Source organism: Cydia splendana, chromosome 15 (assembly GCF_910591565.1).
Source record: "Cydia splendana chromosome 15, ilCydSple1.2, whole genome shotgun sequence".
NCBI classification, from domain to species: Eukaryota; Metazoa; Arthropoda; class Insecta; order Lepidoptera; family Tortricidae; genus Cydia; species Cydia splendana.
The window spans coordinates 1778950-1799362 of NC_085974.1; the positions used below are offsets into that span (position 1 = coordinate 1778950).

A 20413-nucleotide genomic window follows, 5' to 3' on the forward strand; every position below is an offset into this window, starting at 1 on the left:
ACCAAAGAGAATATAATCACTTGCACAAGCATAAACACGTTTTTCATAGCTGTCATCTCGGACGGAAAAAAACTGTCCGGAATGAGGAAAAGTAAAATGTCGGACGGTAAAATTACGTTTAGTGCACAAGCTACTATATACATTTAATGGCGTGCGCGTGGCGTGGCGTGGTGTGCGTGTAGTAGTTAATTAGCTAGTAAGTAAATAATTGTGTTTATTTATTATATCGGACCGTAAAAACTCGGACTGCCGGACAGTAAAATTCATTGTAGTGCACAATCGCCCTAAGTCTGGGCTATCAAAATCGCTGCCGACTTAGCTAGGTTTAGCCATGGTTTAGCCCGTGGCCTTAAGCCCCCCATTCACACTCCTACCGTGTAGGCCGCCTCGTTGGGTAGGATTGTGTATGGGGGTTGCGGACTACGAGCCGTCCTACAAACGGCTAATCGGTAGGACGGCTAGTCCGCAACCCCCATACACAATCCTACCCAACGAGGCGACCTACACGGTAGGAGTGTGAATGGGGGGCTTTAGAACATTTATAGTTGGTCAAACCAATTTGTCACTCAGTAAAAACCAGGAAAACTGTACTCATCCTTTTCTTTTGGGTGCTAGTACTAGTCTAAGACAAAGATAGTATGATTCTCTGTGTCTATGATTAAAATGAGACGGTCCTTTGATAAACTATAGTAACTGGAGACGTCATGGCTGTCATTTTCTGTACAAAACAGTCTCCCGTTTTTGCGGGGGAGTGGACGTCGAATGTATTGCTATTTCTACATGATTTGTACTTAACGTACAAATAGCCATGTCAGTCCATACAAAGTTTGCACAATTGTGCAAGTTTTTCGGCAGAGGGGCTCTTAAAGGCGACTCCAGTTATTAAATGCTCTAAGCCCGTGGCATATTTGCGCGAGAGAGCTGCAGATAACGATTTTCAACGTAAACCTTCCGCCAATTATCCTGGCTCTTCATATCCCCAACTTGCGCCATGTGCAAGAGCCATATATTATACTTTCGGCTTGCTTTCGGCTGTATGCCTATGCTCGTATAAAAATAAAAGAGGTATATAATGTAGTTTATGGAATTTGACGTTTTGCTGTCTACATTGTCTGTGCTTTGCATTTCATAACCTGTGGTTCAGTTCATTCACTAAATTTATCGTACATCGTGTAGATAATTATTGTGAAATTATTTATTTGTATCCTTAATCTTTATTTATTTCTTATAGAAACGTCTGTGATATTGTTAACAAATAAGTAACACAAAATGTCGAATCCCTGGAAAAAAGTTACAGCGCCCGTCGCAGCAGAAAACTTATCGGACATAATGTCTGAACAATATGCGAAAGGACTGCAGGTCCAAGAAGAAATAAAGTTCGCGGAACTGATATCTGATCAGCAAGTGTGTCCATCGTCATCCGATGCTATTCCTCCAGAGATCCTGCAGCAGTTACAGGATGCAAACTTAACAGAATACTGCGATTCGGATGCTATTATTGCAAAAGTGTTGCAATGTCAGTTCGACAAAGAATACGATGACGAAATCAAGAGAGTCGAGAAGAAGCGCAACGGAGATGCCAAAGTTTCCGTGTCATATGATAACTATCGCAATGTGCCCGAAAATCTCGTGTACGACACAGATTCGGAAGATGAAGATGTGGAAGTCGCAGCTAAGAAAGATTGGGATCGGTTCGAAACGAACCAGAAGGAATACGCGAGTCTGCCGAAACGGGGCTACATAATCAAGGATGGAGAGATGGTGACCAAGCACGACAGCGTGATCAACGGCCGTCGGAACGCGTGCCGCATCATGGCGTTCCCACCCGAGGTGTGTACGGGCGACGGCGCTGGATTCGACATGAAACTGCCAAATTCTGTGTTCAACCATTTGAAGGAACAAACTAGACACCACCAGTCGCGTAGACATAAGATGTTGGACCGAAAAGAAAGCCAAGCTACGGCTGAAATGGGTCTTGATGAAGCTACTCGCCTGATTCTCTTCAAGCTCATTAACAATGGAATGTTGGAGGATATTAATGGTATTATCTCAACCGGGAAGGAATCAATCGTACTCCACGCTAACAGTGACCCTTCATTCCCAGACATGATCCTGCCTAAAGAATGCGCCATCAAAGTGTTCAAAACTACTTTGAATGAGTTCAAAACTCGCGATAAATATATTAAAGCTGATTATCGCTTCAAAGACCGCTTTTCTAAGCAAAACCCAAGGAAAATCGTTCATATGTGGGCCGAGAAAGAGATGCATAACATGATGAGGATGCAGAAGATTGGAATGAACTGCCCTGACATGATTTGCCTGAAAAAACATATCCTTGTCATGTCCTTCATTGGCAGGGACAATAAACCTGCACCGAAGCTGCGAGATGCAATCCTAAGCCCTGAGAAATGGGAGAGTGTGTACAAGGAGGTTGTGGACGGTGTTCACAAGCTGTACAAGGAGGGGCACATGATCCATGCCGACCTGTCCGAGTACAACATCCTGTGGTGGGAGAACAAGTGCTGGTTCATTGATGTGTCACAGTCCGTGCAGCCGGACCATCCTAATGGATTAGAGTTCCTGCTCAGGGATTGCCGTAATATCAGCAATGTAAGATTTTTTAGAAACTTTTATTTAGTTTCACCTGTCCCGTTGTCTGTAATCAAATCTTGCAAGTTAAATTTGATTCACTTCCCGGTTTCCGATTGAGCTGAAATTTTGCATGCATGTATAAATCGGATGACAATGCAATATTATGGTACCATCAAGCTGATCTGATGATGGAGACAGGAAGTGGTCATAGGAACTCTGTGATGAAACAACGCAACCTAATTGTGTTAGGGGTTTTTAGAATTGTTTCGATGAGTATTAGTCTATCATAAGAAAAGTACAGTCAGCGATAAAAGCTTGTACCAAAAATGAATTTTTTGCCAAAAACTTATTTACATTACTTTGGTACAACAGAATTTTCACAATTCTGACACCACTGAACCCAAAACTTATTTTAGCTATATTGCACAACATGACTTCAAAGTCTTATTTTCATTCAAAACAAACTTGTTTATCTTATCTATTAACTCAAGGTTATCTGAAGGACCCAATTTGTACAAAACTGCCACATTATTGCATAAAGAGGGCCACAGACCATCAGTTTTAACTGCACAGTTTTAACCGTCCAGTCAAACTGTTCAGTTAAAACTTTATCTAATGAAATTTCGATTAGATCGTCAGTTCAACTGCACAGTTCAAAATTTGCCTACACACATGCGTTTTAACTGAACAGTTTGACTGAACAGTTAAAACTGATGGTCTGTGGCCCACTTTATGTATGTAAATAAGTTTGTTACACACAATATGCACGACCACTAAATAATACAAATTATCCTTGAAACTCTTTATTGATATACTATCAAGTACATATTTTCTGCTTAGTTTACAAAAATGCTTTTTTCATTTCAGTTCTTCGAGAAAAAGGGGGTGCCAGAAGTAAAGACAGCTGAAGAACTCTTCAAGTCCGTCACAGGTTTTGAAGAAGTGGATCTCAACATGCTGGAAGGAGTCCACACTACGTACAACTCACTCTCCTCCCGTTTCGAAATAGCTCCAGATGACAACAGGAATGTCAGCTATCCGTTTGACTACTGCTGGAATAAGAGCAGCGAATCAAAGCAAAAGAGTGACTCGGACATTGATTCTGATGATGATGAGTTTGAGGAAATGTGGACACAGTCGCAAAAGGCTAAGGCTGTTGATACTGCTTCCAACTTTGGTAATGAGGTTAATATTTCTCAACCAACTACATCTATCGTTGATAAAGAAACCAACTTTGGTAATGTCATTGATGTATCATCGGTCGGGGATATAGGTAGTACTGAGAAGGAGAAAAAATCTTAAAAGATTGTCTAGAGTCCATGGTATACTCAAATTATAGAGTTAAGGTGCAGTTGCTTATTCAAAGCATAGCTACCTGTGGGTTAAGTAGGTGTTTGTATGAAATCTGTGTATGAAATACTTCAAATACTTTTTGTATGTTACACAATAAAACTGCCACCTTGTATTTGCTGACTTTGACTTTTTTGTTATTTTTAGAGCACCGTACAAAACTTTGTTCACGGTGCTCTTATGGGATCACTTCGGTCTTGCAAATCGGTTAAATGCGTTTTTCTCAAAGACCGTTTGATGTAGGTACCTAAAATTTGGAATAGTTATGGCAAGTACCATCACTAACACTGTGAATAAGTCAAAACTGCTTATTTCTGATTTTAGGGGGAAATTTAGGGGGTTGAGAGGAGTAGCTTGAATTTTTTTTTTATTTGTAAGAATCGTGTGGGGTACCATTAGAAAGCTTGCAAAAAATTGAGTCGATGGACTGATTTTGACTTCATTTTAGAGTGCAATAGTTTCGATAAAAAATGCATTTAAAGTTGCAAGTTTTCATACAAAAAATTTCACCTCTGTCCTGGCGATTTTCGCGAAAACTATAGCTAACAGGCAGCTGACCAGTCAATACCCAACTTAAAGAAGCATGGAGACGGCGGGAAAATTATCAGCTTAACTTTATCTTTATTAGTTTTTCAACTGCAGCCTGGGGCCGATTGCATAACAAACTACAACTAATATTACAAGCGGAACTCCTTATTTAATAAGTGAAATTAGAAAAGGAGTTCCGCTTGTAATATTAGTTGTAGTTTGTTATGCAATCGGCCCCTGATCTTTGGTTGCTTAGGGCTAGCTAACTGATGCTTACACTGGTCATTTCATATTATATAGGAAGTAGTTTTAGCGAGAAAGATCCTTAGTTAAAACTTTGGCATTGAAATTTATGACTTATGTCTTTGATACAAAGTTTAATTCTGCTTGCTTATTTTTGTGGGATACTTTTTTTTTCTGAATAGCCTACTATAAGTATGAGAGAGATCTACAAAATACAACCTTAAATTTAAATTTCGAACGGGCTTTCCAACCAATTGACTATCTCAATGTGCCCAGTAAGAATCATATTTTATTATTACAGTTTATCTGAAAAAATTCAAATTAAGAATTCCGTTCTTCACTGTCGTTGTGTTTTTTTTTCACAATAGAGCACATAGAGTTAGTAAGGCGTATAGAGAAAGGGAACGGTGCTCTGAACACCGTAGTCTTGACTTCGTGCTTGGCCAATTATTTTTATTTCAATGCTATTGATTTACTTCCCAATGCTAACCTAAAGGGTTACTTCAGTTACTTGAACCCTAACAATAATTTTAGTTGGATAAACTAACTAGGGCCATAAAATAATATAAGGGGTCATCCATTAATTACATCACACGTTTAGGGGGAGGGAGGGGGTCAAGAAAATGTGACATGTTGTGACAAGGGGGAGGGGGGAGTCATAAACTTAGTGACGTCACTTTAACTTCATCAGTAACCGAAAATGTATTTAATTTTTTTTATACGCTTATACGCTAATTTCAGCGTAGCGGAAATATATGGAGGAATGGTTCTTGTCATCCGCCTGTAGCGGAGAACCTTGCTCTTGATTTTCTGTAAATCTCTCACCAGTGGCTCCGAGTAACTGTTGTACACGCAGTGGCCACGCCCTGGTAAACGTGGGCTAAACCTGGTTGAGGGGGACCATGATTGCGGTCTTTAAGCGGGCACCTCCCGCTACGTGTAAAAGTCTGGTTTGGTTGGAAAGGCGAGCCGCAGCTGATAAGCAAACGGTTTCGGCGGACCCTGCAAGCCAGCAAAGCTTTGCCTAAAGCTTAGGGCGACGTTAGAGGTCAAAGTTAACGTCGGTCAGAGGCTGCATCCGGACCCCTTTCTGGTCGTAACGGTCTCCCGTTCCACCGGGTATTTGTTTCATTCTAACGCGCTTTTTTAACGCGCGTTGAAAAAGCGCTCGTGGGTATGAGGGCTTACCCTCTTTGGAAAATTTACTGGGAACGGCACATCACTCTTCTCTTTTCGCACAGATGGCCTACCACCGTGAACACCGAAGTTCGCAAATTACGGGCATCTTTCTCTTTTACTCCTATAAAGGAGTAATTACAGTGACAGAGAAAGATGCTCGCAATTTGCGAACTTCGGTGTTTATGGTTTTCGGTGACGCCGAAATAATTTTTAGCTTGTAAGATTTTTACTATTGTACGTATGTTAGTTTGTAAGGTATGTATCTATGGGCCTTAATCGCCTGATAATAAATGATATTTATTTTTTTAATTTAATTTATGCTCCAGTGACAAGCGTCCTAGTTAAAAACTATAACAAACGGGCGTAGCGGATCCACGCGACCCTGAGGCAGTGGCGGATTTACTCTAAGGCCGAGTAGGCCCGGGCCTAGGGTGGCAGTCTATATGATGGGTGCTGAGAAAGGGGCGTCTAGTGCTTGCTACAGGGCCTGGGGCCTAGGACGGCAAATACTGTAAATCCCCCACTGCCCTGAGGGCCTACCCCAAACCACTTTCGACATTTTGTCTCTCTGTCGCACTTGTAAATTCGTACGTAAGTGTGACAGAGAGGCAACACGTCGAACTTGGTTCGCGGTAGACCCTCTGGTTCTGTCACCATATCTGTCTCTCTATCTCTCTCACTCATACCCGTGTTCTTGACAGATGTTACGGCGGACCACATTCCTGACGATCCACCATGTTCGTGGTCCAGTGCGCCTATTAGCAACAGCTTTTAGAACAACTAAATTAAGTGCCTAAGGTTGTGTGAAGCGTTTTACAGAAGAGAAAAAAAACTATATCCATCCCTTTTCAGGCCATAATACTAGTACAGCGAAAATACAGTATGATTCTCTATAACTATGCACGAATAAGAAAAGATCCTGGCCAAACTATATATTCAATGTTATCCTAATATCCCACATATATATGACTTATGGTCACCCTAATTAGAAAGAGATGCAACGGCCCACCTTGACTTCTCATGTGGACACACTTTTTGGCTAATGTACTCTGTCCGGTTTACTCTCTAGGTCCGTGAAATAAACACGCTAAGTTAATTTATTTATTGGTAATTTTACTCCTACGGTTTAAAAAAATACTTTTATTTACTTAATTTTACATAAATACAAGACGCGCTAGTAAAAACTTTTTACTCAAAAGTGGCAACATTATCTTACTTTTTTTGGTCTTGAACATAGAAGGTAGGATCGTATAGAAGTGGTATACGCGTGCCTCCGTGAGGGACAAAACATACGCAAATGCGACACTGTGATTGGTCGAATTCATTTGTTGCCCACCATTATACAACCAACCACCACCATTTGACAAGGACAAACAATAATAGCTCTTTCACTGCTACTCCTACTGAAAGATACATAAGACTATCCCGTTCTGTCAGTTACCCCTACCACTCATGCCAGATCCAGGTCATAGACTTATAATATATAGAGACGGTGTCTCAGCGAGCTGTCACTGTTGCCACTTTTGTTTAGTGTACGATTAACAATGAGGCCCACCTTGCTGTAGCCATGTCGATAAAGTCATATCGATAAACTATCGACATTTCTTGCAATTTTAATTTTACTTCGAAGGTTTAACGATACCTAAAATGACCAAAAACGCTTTTATTCTTTATTGTGGTTATCAGATCACAATTTTATAGTCACGCCCCAGCAGGGAACCAAGGGAAAGTTCAGATATTTAATTAAAATACATAAATACCTCCTAAAATAGGTGTTCCGCAATAATTGAATTATATTATTATATTATAATATATTCATTATCCATTAGCATTTCAATTATGTTTATGTTTAACGAAGATATTGAAGCTTCAATTAATCGCTATTTTGTTCCGCTGTGTAGCGTTTATCGATATATAACATGATTAAAATCGACTTTTCACATCCCTAAAAGAGCACACATATACTCTTTTACGCACACATACACAGCCTGGGCGCATCAAGAAAGGCAACACTTGATTTGAAGTCCACCTTGTCAACAGTATGGTTGTCCTTTTTTGACAAACGGCATTTTTAAAAGAGCAAGGAGAGAGAAATGATACTAGTTGCTGCGCCGTGAAAGAGAACAGAAAACGTTGGGCCCTTGATCCAGGTATATCCTAGATTCATGGTCTTGAATTATCTGCCAACTTCCATCGGTATGCAATTATGATCCTTATGTTCACGCCCAAGAATACATTATTATATATTGAACCAAAATGACACTTATGATGGTAGTGTTGGTAAACCTGCACATCTATCAAACCCATGAATACTGTTTGCCAACTGCTTAAAAATTAAGAGGAAAAAGTTTCTGTAAATACAAGCAAACAAGGAAATCATTGCGAAACTTATACCAAAGATCTTATACTTACCATAAAAATAAGCCTTTAGATCACCCGCAGAAGTTTAGTGCAACGTGACGTAACTTTGTTTAATTTTAATAAGTTTATACTGTGTGAGTGTTAGTGCTAGGTGTATTATTAACTCGACAAAGTTTTTAATCAATTTAATTCGATATTCGCGTTAAGAACTTGATACACCTTACAGTTGTATCCTTACGTTGCAGTAGAGTTGTAAAAGTAGAAACTTATATTAGGATATATCAAAGGGTTCAGGAAAAATAACATATAGCTGCACCAGCACACAAGTACCTACGTAATACTTGGTCATACCTAATATTGAAGTGGATCAAAATAAAAACAACATGCATAATAGTTCAAATAAAGCATACTTGGTAGAACAGAAATACTTAGATGAATTTAAACATTTTGAACCGGTTTCTGATGTAAACAATTCCAAACAAAAACAAGGCACTCGACGAATGAAGATTAAAGAGTATAAAATTATTCAGAATGAAAAAGCTATTGCGAGATCACCTGCTTACTATAAATTTGATAGATCAACAACACAAATTTTAGAAATGTTTTTTATCCAACAGCATTCAGGGGGATTTCATAATATTGTTGGTAAAGGAATAAACTCTGTAGTGATACATGCACACTGTTATGGGAATTATCACACATACTTCCCAGACGGTAATGCTGTTAAAGTATACAAATTGAGTAATTGTGTAGAAAAAAACAATGCTATATATAAGCGTGTGCAAAGGGAAAATGAACATTTGGAGATTTTACGGAGTCAGCATTTTTCTAACAACACTCCACATCCGGTGTATAAGAATAAAAATGTTATTATTATGAGTTTCATTGGATCAAATCAGGAAACTGCGCCATCTATATCAACACTCCCGTCTGAAAAGTTGAATGATACTTATAACGAAATTGTGAAAGAGATAGACACATGGTACAAAAAATTGGGTTTAATACATGGGAGTCTCTCAGCAAGTAAAATTGTTTGGTTGGATAGTTTATATTTTATAGGATGGTCACATTCTGTGAGGAAGGATCATCCCATGGCCTTAAGAAAGCTAATGAAAGACTGTCAGTTTGTTTCAATGGTAAGTTACAATTGTAGTTTGATTAGAGCCCATACAGGAATCTCACAATCACAAGTGCCTAAAGGAGCCCGTTTCTGACTTGACATTTTTTTTTCGGTTTTGATCTTATTTTGATACCTTGAAGATAGCTCACGGTGATTGGTGCATGCAAAATTAATGGAACATCGTGCGTGAGGGTGGTATTCCATTTGTCCAATGTGTATTGCATCTCACATTTTGCTTAATGAGTATGGAATACCACCCTGAGGCCTGAGGCACGCGCCAATTACCAAGGCTATGGGGTCATCCATTAATTACGTCGCACGTTTAGGGGGAGGGAGGGGTCAAGAAAATGTGACATGTAGTGACATGGGGGAGGGGGGAGTCACTAACATTGTGACGTCACTTTAACTTCATCAGCATGGTCTAATAAAACATGGTCTTCCATTCCCAGAGTGACACGCGATTACGTCACAATAACATTGCCACTTTATTTCAACATAACATGTTACATGGGTACATTATACCTATGGTTAATAAGTTAAAATATTTCTTTATAATTTTATAATTTTCATTTATATGTATTTTAGCTTAAATTTTACAATAACACGTCATTTTTAATTACTCGTTAGCAATATCTTCCGATTCACGAAAGAAATTTCAGACTTTCTGGTAATTCTGTTTATACTACTGGCAACACAGGATAGCGCTGTGGACATTTGACAATTCGGATCTAGATAACTTCATGCCCTGACCGTCATCCTTGTCGAACGCGTGTTAATTGTTATTTCCTTCTCGCTCAGTGTCAGCAGTCGCAGTGTTTTCCAAACTTTTCACGTCGTAAGCTTGGTAATTAATGTGTAACTGTGAATTAGTTTTTTAAACGTTTGTCTTGTATAGATAAATAAAGTTTAATTTAATACATACATACGACTTTGTGCCGGTGGCTATCGAGACGGCAGGCCCGTGGGGGTTAGAGGCTCGCGCCTTTTTTAGGGAATTGGGGCGTCGTTTGCGCGAGAGGGGCTGCGATCCTCGCTCTGGGTCGTATCTGGTCCAGCAGGTTTCCATTGCAGTTCAGCGGGGGAACGCAGCGGGAATAATGGGGACCTTTGAGCCGGGTACGATTCAGGGTGGTTTATTTTAGATTATTTAATAATGTATGTATTGTGCTGTATTTATTTGTAGTTTTAGTATATAAGTTAGTTTATAGGTATTTATTGTAATGTGTTTGCTTGACTTATTTAATACATTAGATTTGTTTTATTTTACTATGTTTCTACATAAATAACTTAAAATTAATGCCGTTAAAATAATTTTCACCGTTGGTTAAAATTCTCCCACATTTCAAAGTTTGAGAACCTGTAAACAGCATGATGACGTAGGCGCGTGTCAGTTAGGTCATACGCGAATCTCGGAATGGAGTACCAGGCGGAGTATATTATTATACCATGTTCATCAGTAACCGAAAATTAATTCATATTTTTTTATTCGCTGTACAGTTAAATAATGAGTTTTTGGAAGTAATTTTCGTTCCTATTTGGTTTTGTGTTATAAAATGACTAATATTTAATTTACCAAAAAAATTTTTTTATCCAAAAAAATAATGCCGAGTTACTATTACCGATTTCGTTGAAAACAAAATTGCCTAAAATGTGACGTCACACCAGGTGGGGAGGGATTTGCAAAATGTGACCAAGTGTGACAAGGAGGGGGGGAGGGGTCAAAAAAACCTTGAAATTCGTGTGACGTAATTAATGGATGATCCCTATCATCTAGAATGTCTAGATCTATCTCTTATTTAAAACAATAACAAATTGTTAATTTAGAATCGACCTCTGGTTTTGTATTATAATTGTGTTGCTATAGCTATCACAATTTTTTTCAGTTCTTCAAAAGCATAGGAGTCTCGGTGAAGAGTGCTGAAGAATTGTTCAAGGCAATCACAGGGCTCGAGAAGATTAGCAGCAAAGTTCTAGAAGTAGTACACAAAGATTTATGGAAGGATCCGCAGGCGTCTAACCCCAACAGAAAAACTTCTCAAGGTTTTAAAACCACTCAGAATCGTTTTAAATGTTAACGAAATAAAACAATTGGATCTTTTGTAACATAATATTTATATATTATGATTTCTGCTTCATATGCTATTATAAAGCTTTACCAAATCTAGCCTTATATTATACAATATATAGTTCATTTCTGGTTCACTTCATGCGTGATGAGCGTTGTTGTCGACAAGCGTGAGCAACTCGGAGCAGATTTCTGCTGTATATGCAGTATATGTATGTAATAATGAAGTTCATGAAGTAGGTACCAAAAACAACCTTAATATGTACGAAACAGAGTTTATTTTTTGTTCACTTCACTTTCCGCTTCACGTGCGGCATGCGCTCACAGGTAATGCTGCACGGGCGTAACACGTTTTAAGTCTTGTGACGACTAAGGAAAAATCCGTACACATCTCGGAGACGATTGCTGCCATAAATGCGATAAAGCTTAACCAAAAACAGCCTTATATCTTAAGAGAGAGTTTATTTATTGTTCACTTCATGGTCGTAGCGACAAGCGTGAGCAGGTCGTGCTGCGCGGGCGTGAGCGCGGGACGCAGCTCGCAGGCGGCGCGCGCGAGTGCTTGCGCGTCGCGGGTCACACGAGACAAGATGGCCGACTGGAGTTTAAGCCGTAGGTCCACGTTGAATGGTATTGCTGCGGACAAGTAAATATTCTTTATTATGTACCATAAAGTAAAAAAAAAAAAAACAGAAAATGAAACTACTATAAAACTAGGTAACAAGAGATTGCTATTTAGCGATAACGGGTTGTGCACAAATCACGCGAGCTGTTTTCGGCTACTTTTTGACCCCCCCTCCCCCTTGTTGATATTTGGTGAGGTTTTTGGCTACCCCCCTCCCCCCCCACAACCTCACGTGTATTTTTTTGAAATTTTTTCATTCGACCTAATTTTAAGATAAATAGTATTGTATATCTAAAATCTTGTTTATTTTTCTATTCTCGTTAAATAGACTCGCTATTTTGAAGTGCAGAGACTGCAGAGTGTAGATTTATGTTTACCGAAACCGAGAAAAAGTATCTACTCATGTGGTAGTTTGTTTTTCTTAGTTTCGTTCACTAGAAAAATACACGTGAGGTTTCTTTATACCCCCCCTCCCCCAACGTGATCTATCGTGATTTTTTCGTGACCCCCCTCCCCCTATCGAATCTCGCGTGATATGTGCACAAGCCCTAACAGGTCTTATCTGTTCCATAAAACCTTTGGGTTGCAGGAAATGTAGTAATGCAGAAATTATTTTTAAGTTAAGTTAATACAAACTTTACTTGCAGAAGGGCTTTTAATTTAATGATAAAGTATAAAATGTTCATGTTTATCGAAAAAAGATATAAAACATTAAAATGTCTGCAAAAACTGTGACCTGCATAAATAAAGTAAAATTTAAAAAGATAATAACTGTTTATTCTTACCATCGTTTTCAGCATCATTAAGTATATCGGTGAATAGTTGTTTCAGGGATTCCACCTTTGCATCACCTTTTGGGTCCCTATAAAGGGAAAGTAGAATTCGGCTTAGTTGGATTCTGTAAACATTAAAAATATCAATACATTTTGAAAACCTCATTTTGAAATCAATACATTTTAACTTCTGGTAACTAGTTAACTACCAACATTCATTATTTTAACTTGAAACAAAACAAAAATAAAAGTAATCAGCTTTATCAGCTCTATATCTATACATATAATTTACTCCATATCTATCTTGGTATTATTATTAGTATTCAATATTAAAATACCTCATGTACCTACTGGATTTTTTTTCCTATCTTCTCATCATCAATGGTAAAAGCCATTGGTAAATATTCAATAAATAATTCCCAGTTGTTACCAGCATCAGTTGTAACAAATTGGTGGTTGTGAATTACCTAAATAAATTAATAACTTTACAGTTAAACATACAACTTCAAAAAAACTACTAGTTACTTACTCTGCAAGAACATCCTCTGGTAGATTAACATTGGAGTCCACCAGTTCATTTGCTTTTTCTAAGGCTATATCATATTTTCCTGAAAAATTTACAAAACAATAATTATTTATCATAATTTGTGGCAAGGCTATTTTGTGTTATTTAAATACTACTAAATTAATCAATGCTAAGTAATTTACCGCAGTCAATAAGGAGATTAATATAATTCTTCACAAACATGATCCTCATGGTTGGGTCTTGTACTAAAGCGAGTGCTTGTTCATAGTAGGATACCGCTTCACACTTAAGGTTCAAGGTTACAAGGTCAGCGGCCAGCTCACTCAGTAGGGACAGGCGGATGGAGGACCTTTCTGGATACTTTGTCAGGGCTTGGGTGAAGCATCCGATGGCTGCCTGGAAACAAGAATGAGGACTGTCAACGAATGGATCTTTTAATAGTGTTGCACTGTTGGTGGTGCCCAAAGATTTGCATATTTTGAAAACTTCTTTCACTTGTTATTGCAAAAATTGTACATTTTGATTTATGAGAAAATGGTAACAGTTTTCTTTCTATAATTGCCAGGGACGTCAGGGTATACATTGAATTGAAATAAAAAAATATATATATATATGTCAAACACCCGAGGGTCTTAAAGGGCGGTGGGCGCGTGGGGTAGTACGATAATGTATTACTTCACAGCTAAACCAGTATGCTACCATTGCTACCAGTGCATGAAATAAACATTAGGACTCGTTAACCATACTAGTGCCTACTATGCTTCAGTACTAAATGTTTAAAAGAACTAATTGCTATTTTTAACTCAAGGGAGCGATATGAAAGTAAAAAGAAACCGTTTAAATCTTTATTCAAGTCAAACTAGGCCGGCTTCAACCCTACATATCTGACCTGAGAAGATTTAGCCCTATATGGGACCGGCAACAAACTCAGAGGGACAAATCTTTTCAAAACAAGTTAAAACAACACATAACACATCATTTCTTTATTTCACAAAAGTAAGCTTCTAATGAAACATAAGAAATCAAAATAACACTTGAAATAAAACACTTAGCTAAATGGTTAAAGAACGCGGGATTCTATAAGCTATCAGAATAATCCTTCAGGTATAAACCTTCAGGAACGTAGCGAGTTAGGCACAAGGTTGGCTAACGAGTACGTCCGATCTCTAGCGCGGTCCGATCAAAAAGAACTACCAGCGGCGGAGCCACCCTGCTCCCGCCTCAAGTCAAGTTGGCAAACCTGCTCGACCAGTCTACCAACATACCGACAGAAATGCCAACTCGTGCCTACGCTCACTCGAGAGAAACCTCTCGACGTTCCAAAGCCTTCTACCTGTCATCTTAGTTCAACAACACGCCAATAGATGGCGTTACTCTCTACGCAACTTTATTTCAACAATGCTCCAATAGACGGCGTTACTCTCTACACAACTTTATTTATTTTGTTACAACCAAATAATACGTAGCTCAACATTGCTAATCGATTTTATACAGGCGTCTAAAATAATGAACTATAACGCTGCAATACGTCTTTCTGGTGTCAGGGTCCGACATATATATATATATAATTCAGCCTATATTTGTATGTCCCACTGCTGGGCACAGGCCTCCTCTCATGCACAAGAGCGCTTGGGCTATAGTCCCCACGCTAGCCCAATGCAGATTGGGGACTTCACATACACCTTTGAATTTCTTCACAAATGTATGCTGGTTTCCTCACGATGTTTTCCTTCACCGAAAAGCTACATCTTTTCAGTGAAATAAAAAATATGAGCATAATTGAATCTGTTATATATTGACATGTGGGTAGATGAGAAGATCTGCGGGTACCCCCAGTTCGGTTCCAGCTAGCAAGCCAGCACACGTACGTAACATTCTGGCGACGGGATTTAATTCGGGAATACGCTAAAAGTGCTTTAAACATAGTGTTTGAATGTTTAAAAGTGTGATTTAAGTGTGATGAATAAAATGTCGGTAAAATTTAGTGAATTTCATATGGACAAAGACAATTGGAAAAATTACGTGAATAGGTTCGAATATTGTTTGCTCGCGAATAGTATTCAAACGGACGAGTTAAAAAAAGCGAATTTCTTTGCAGTTTGTGGTCGTGATTTATATGATCTAGTTGAGTCGTTAATTTCACCGAAAAAGATCGCAGACATAACCTATACAACTGTAAAGTCCGCGTTAGACGATCATTTTAATCCAAAACAAAATGAAATAGTGCAATCGTATAAGTTTCATATGAGGTGTCAATCGAGCAGTGAAAATATAAAAGAGTACGTGGCTAGTTTGCGTAAATTGGCTATAGAGTGCAATTTTACCGATTTGGATCGCACGTTGCGCGACCGGTTAGTATGTGGCATTCGTGATAAAGAGATGCAAAAACAATTGTTGCAGCAGACAACATTAACTTTTGATCAAGCGGTAAAATTGGCGTTAACGGCTGAAACGGCGGACGCCGGAGTGATAGTCATGACGACGCCAGCGACGGTAGCGACCTCTAGCGTGGCGCCTGCTGGTACAGGCGGTGACGAGCCAATGGAGGTTAATAAAATTAAAGCGAAACCGTTGGAACCGAGCAAGGATTGTTGGCGGTGTGGCAAAAGGCACGGAAATTTCTGTAGGTTCAGATATAGTCGGTGCTATGTGTGTAAAAAACAGGGCCATATTGCAGAGGTATGTTCGGATACACGAGACAAAAGTAAGTCAAAAGAATCAAGTCGGTTGAATGGATTGTATGAGGATGTTTTGTGTAATTTAGTGTCAAACAAAGTGGATCCTTTTTATGCAAATGTGGAATTAAATGGTCGACTAGTCAAGTTGGAAGTCGATTGTGGAGCGGCATTTACTATGTTGAGAGAAAGTACAGCGAGGAAAATTTGGAATGGGAACTTGCCAAGGTTGGATGCGTCAAGAGTTAGGTTAACAACCTGGACTAAGAGCCAGGTGGAGTTGTTAGGAGAAGCGGCAGTTGATGTAAGGTTTAAAAATATACATAAAAAATTAAACTTGCTGATCGCGAGAGGTAACGGGCCAGATTTGTTGGGCCGTGATTGGTTTCCAGAGTTAAATATAGATATTCAGGGAATATATAACATGAAATTGGAGGATGAAGATATAGATACTTTATTGGAAAAATATAAAGAAGTTTTTCAGTCTGGTTTAGGAAAGTACACCGGCCCAGTAGTAACCATACCTTTGAAACCCGAGGCGAAACCAAAGTTTTTGAAGTGTAGGCCTGTGGCGTTTGCAATTAAAGAGAGAGTGTTACAAGAGATTGACAGATTAGTTGCAGAAGATGTTTTGGAACCTGTCAGTCATTCTGAGTTTGCCAGTCCTATAGTACCTATCATTAAGAAGAATGGGAAAGTCAGGCTTTGTGGGGATTACAGGGCCACAGTGAATATGGCTACTGAGACTGATACTTACCCTCTGCCAACTTTAAATGAAGCTTTTGCGGTTTTGCAAGGAGGAGTTATTTTCAGTAAGATAGATTTAGAGCAAGCTTACACCCAGGTCGTAGTTGATGAACCAACTTCAAAATTACTTACTTTAAATACTCCTAAAGGATTATTTCGGTGTAAAAGATTAGCATTTGGGGTTAAAGCCTGTCCTGGAATTTTTCAGCGCATGATGAGCAACTTATTGGCAGGCGTATCAGGAGCAGCGGTACTGCTGGATGATATTGTGGTCACCGGATGCACAATACAAGAACACAGCGACAGACTTCAACACATCTTACAGATCCTTAAGGAAGCCGGGCTTAGAGTCAACAAGGAGAAGTGCAAATTTGGGAAGGCAAGCGTGGAGTTTCTAGGCCATGTGATTGATGCCAATGGGCTGCATCCTTGTGGAGACAAGATCAAGGCTATAATGGAGACGCCAGCACCAAAAAATGTAAAGGAGTTGCAGGCTTTTCTTGGTTTATTGAATTTTTATGACAGATTTATAGCACAGAAAGCAACTGTAGCAGAACCACTGTACAAGTTATTGTTGAAAGGAGCCAAATGGGTATGGACACCAAATTGCCAACAAGCTTTTAGTCTCTTAAAAAGAATGTTGACTACGGGGAACACATTAGTACATTATGATTTAAAGAAACCAGTGGTTATTACATGTGATGCTTCGCAGTACGGTCTTGGTGCGGTTCTGGAACACAGGATGGAGGACGGTTCTTTGAGACCAATCATGTTTGCTTCCAGGACAATGAGCTCTCATGAACGAAATTATTCGCAGATTGATAAAGAGGCTGCTGCCATTATTTTTGCAGTACAGAAATTTTACTCATATATTTTTGGCCGTAAGATAGTCATTCAGACGGACCATAAACCACTTTTGGGTATATTTGACCCAAAGAAGCCAATACCTAATGTGATATCACCCAGGATGTTAAGATGGGCTTTATTGTTAAACTCGTACGATTACGAGTTACAGTATGTTGAAGGAAAAAAAATTGGGAATGCTGATGCCCTAAGTAGATGGCCTGGTCCTGAAAGCAGTGGAATAGAAGAAGAGCTGCAAGAGGTGAATGTTTTGTTGCTCAATGAGACACCAGTTGAGTTACAGATGACGGCTAAGGATGTGGCTAAATTGAGTAAGACCGATGGTATATTAGCAAAGGTGATGTTCTGGATTAGGAATGGTTGGCCAAGTACAGTAGAAGATAAATATAGAGATTATTATGTAAGACGGGATGAATTAACAGAATATAATGACTGTATATTGTGGGGAGGTAGAGTAATTGTGCCTCTGAAGCTACGTGAAAGCGTTCTTAAAGAGCTCCATAGCAATCATGATGGTATAGTCATCACTAAAGCAATAGCAAGGAGTTACTTTTGGTGGCCTGGTCTCGACAGAGATATAGAGAGCTTGATACATAATTGCCAAACTTGTAGAGAAGTAAGGAATATGCCAGCCAAAGTGACTCACAGATGGATTACCCCACCAAAGGCTTGGTCTCGGCTGCATATTGATTTTGCAGGGCCTTTCATGGGCAAAGTTTTCTTAATATTAATTGACTCATACTCAAAATGGCCGGAGGTCAAAATAGTTAATGAGCAAAGTTCAAGTATGGTAATTAATAAGTTAGATGAGATATTTGCTGAACAAGGGCTGCCAGACACCATAGTGAGCGATAACGGAAAAGCGTTTGCGTCAGAAGAGATAAGTCAATATTTTAAACAGAATGGTATTAGACATGTACTGGTACCCCCATATCATCCTGCGTCCAATGGACAGGCGGAGAGAACGGTACAGACAATAAAATTGAAGTTAAAAAAGATGTCACATCTCCCATGGTCAACCAGACTGCAAAAGATATTGTATGGGTTGCGGACAACACCTAGTTCTGTCACCGGTAAGACACCCGCGGAACTCCTGAACAATAGACGTTTCCGAACTAAATTTGATAGGCTTCACCCCCTTTCAATTCAAGAAAAGGAGACAGAAGATATCCAGGAAAATGAAACAAAACGTGTGAGAGAATTTAGAGTGGGAGAGACAGTTTGTTTCAGGAACTATAGAACTGGGCCTAGATGGTTAGAAGGAACAATAGTCAAAAGGATTGGAGTGTTAAGATATAAAATTAAACAAGGAAATAAATTATTTATTAGACATGTAAATCAGATGCTTGGTTTTAGTAGAAGTGGCACAGAAGAAGAAACACAAGTTGAAATCAAGGCAAGACCATCAAGTAATAGTAAAGAAGTTCAACAAGGGGAAGAAGAAAGAGAAGATGAGGGTTTTGGCACAATAAGAATCCCTCCACCGAGTCAGTGGGCAGAGATGATTGGTGTGAAAGGCCCAGAAGAGTGTTTAGTACGGGATTCGGATGATACAGTGCCTAGAAATGAACCAAACAGTAACAAGCGATCCCGGTCGAGTGAAAGCCCACCATCCAACAGACCATCCTTGAAAAAGATAGCTCTCCAAGAATATGGTAGTTCAGACATTGAGTCTGATAGTGGAGATGATGAACATTATAGTGCAGATAGCCAATAGTTAAATAGTTACTAAATAATAATAAAAGACTATGAAAGCATGTTAGGGTATAAGTGAACAATATAGTTTAAGTGCATAAACAGTGTAGTACAAATCTGACTTTAAATATTGGATTCTAAAATGTAGTGAAGTGTCATCTATCCAGAGGGAAAGGCATGTTATATATTGACATGTGGGTAGATGAGAAGATCTGCGGGTACCCCCAGTTCGGTTCCAGCTAGCAAGCCAGCACACGTACGTAACAGAATCTTTTCTGCACCAACTTATATACCTCTGGTTGACTAGTAGAGAAAACTTTTTGGGATTAAGTCCGCCATTTGTAAATTCTTCTTTGATTGTGTAATAAAGTTAAAACAAATATTGTTTCACTCATATCTCACCTCTAGATTTTCTCTATCAGGACTGCAAAACTTTAACGAACGTAATTTTTTCTCTGCCTTCATAAACTGTCTTGCTGCAGCCACTAGATACTCCGCTTCGCCCAAAAAATTGCCAACAGACGCTTCGCACTTGGCTGCACCAATATAGCAATGTCCAGCAAATGTAGGTTGCTCGGAGTACTCGCATTGGATAGCTAGCGCTATGAACTCGTTGGTAGCTTCAGAAATATTCGGTTTCCTTAGGAAACGCCTGTAAAAAACCCCTTTGTATTAACGAAACTGTAACAAGTTTAATTGTAGTACATAGACTCGGTGCTACTTACTTTTTCAATTTAGTGTTTATGTTCATGAACTGCTCATTGAAGCTCGCATTTAAATCAGTAGACATTATGGATAAAATGAAGCATAGAACTGCTTCTATCAGAATTAGACGAATTTTCACTAAATACTGAAATTTATTACGAATCAAAACATAGCTTAGCTGTCATAGTAGTGTTGACATTGACATTTCATTATTTTTTTAAATTTATATCAACTTCAGAATATATTCAGGCGGCTTAGCACGGTCGCGTTTTTATCCCTTGTCACCATGCCTGTCACGTTCTAACAAGTATGTAAGTGCGAAAGGGACGCGCATGGAACCGTGCTGAGCCCGCAGAATCATAGAC

At 39.0% G+C, this 20413-nt stretch overlaps 2 protein-coding genes and 1 long non-coding RNA gene across 3 annotated transcripts; 2 read left to right on the top strand and 1 right to left on the bottom strand.

The window, feature by feature from the left end:
• Nucleotides 1-1132: 1132 nt before the first annotated feature.
• On the top strand, nucleotides 1133-4057 carry LOC134797395 (serine/threonine-protein kinase RIO3). The gene is made up of 2 exons (XM_063769618.1): nucleotides 1133-2610; nucleotides 3460-4057. Exons 1-2 carry the CDS (start codon nucleotides 1270-1272, stop codon nucleotides 3892-3894), a joined length of 1776 nt encoding a protein of 591 aa, XP_063625688.1. The 5' UTR covers nucleotides 1133-1269; the 3' UTR covers nucleotides 3895-4057.
• Nucleotides 4058-8535: 4478 nt separating this feature from the next.
• LOC134797454 (uncharacterized) lies at nucleotides 8536-11508 on the top strand. Its single transcript, XR_010145080.1, has 2 exons — nucleotides 8536-9389; nucleotides 11257-11508. It is a non-coding gene; the product is annotated as an uncharacterized LOC134797454 (long non-coding RNA).
• On the bottom strand, nucleotides 11245-20228 carry LOC134797439 (40-kDa huntingtin-associated protein). Its single transcript, XM_063769679.1, has 6 exons — nucleotides 20069-20228; nucleotides 19746-19995; nucleotides 13545-13758; nucleotides 13366-13444; nucleotides 12849-12961; nucleotides 11245-12074 (listed from the first exon to the last, which is right to left on the bottom strand). The coding sequence occupies exons 1-6, from the start codon at nucleotides 20131-20133 to the stop codon at nucleotides 11911-11913; spliced, it is 885 nt and encodes a 294-aa protein (XP_063625749.1). The 5' UTR covers nucleotides 20134-20228; the 3' UTR covers nucleotides 11245-11910.
• Nucleotides 20229-20413: the final 185 nt, after the last annotated feature.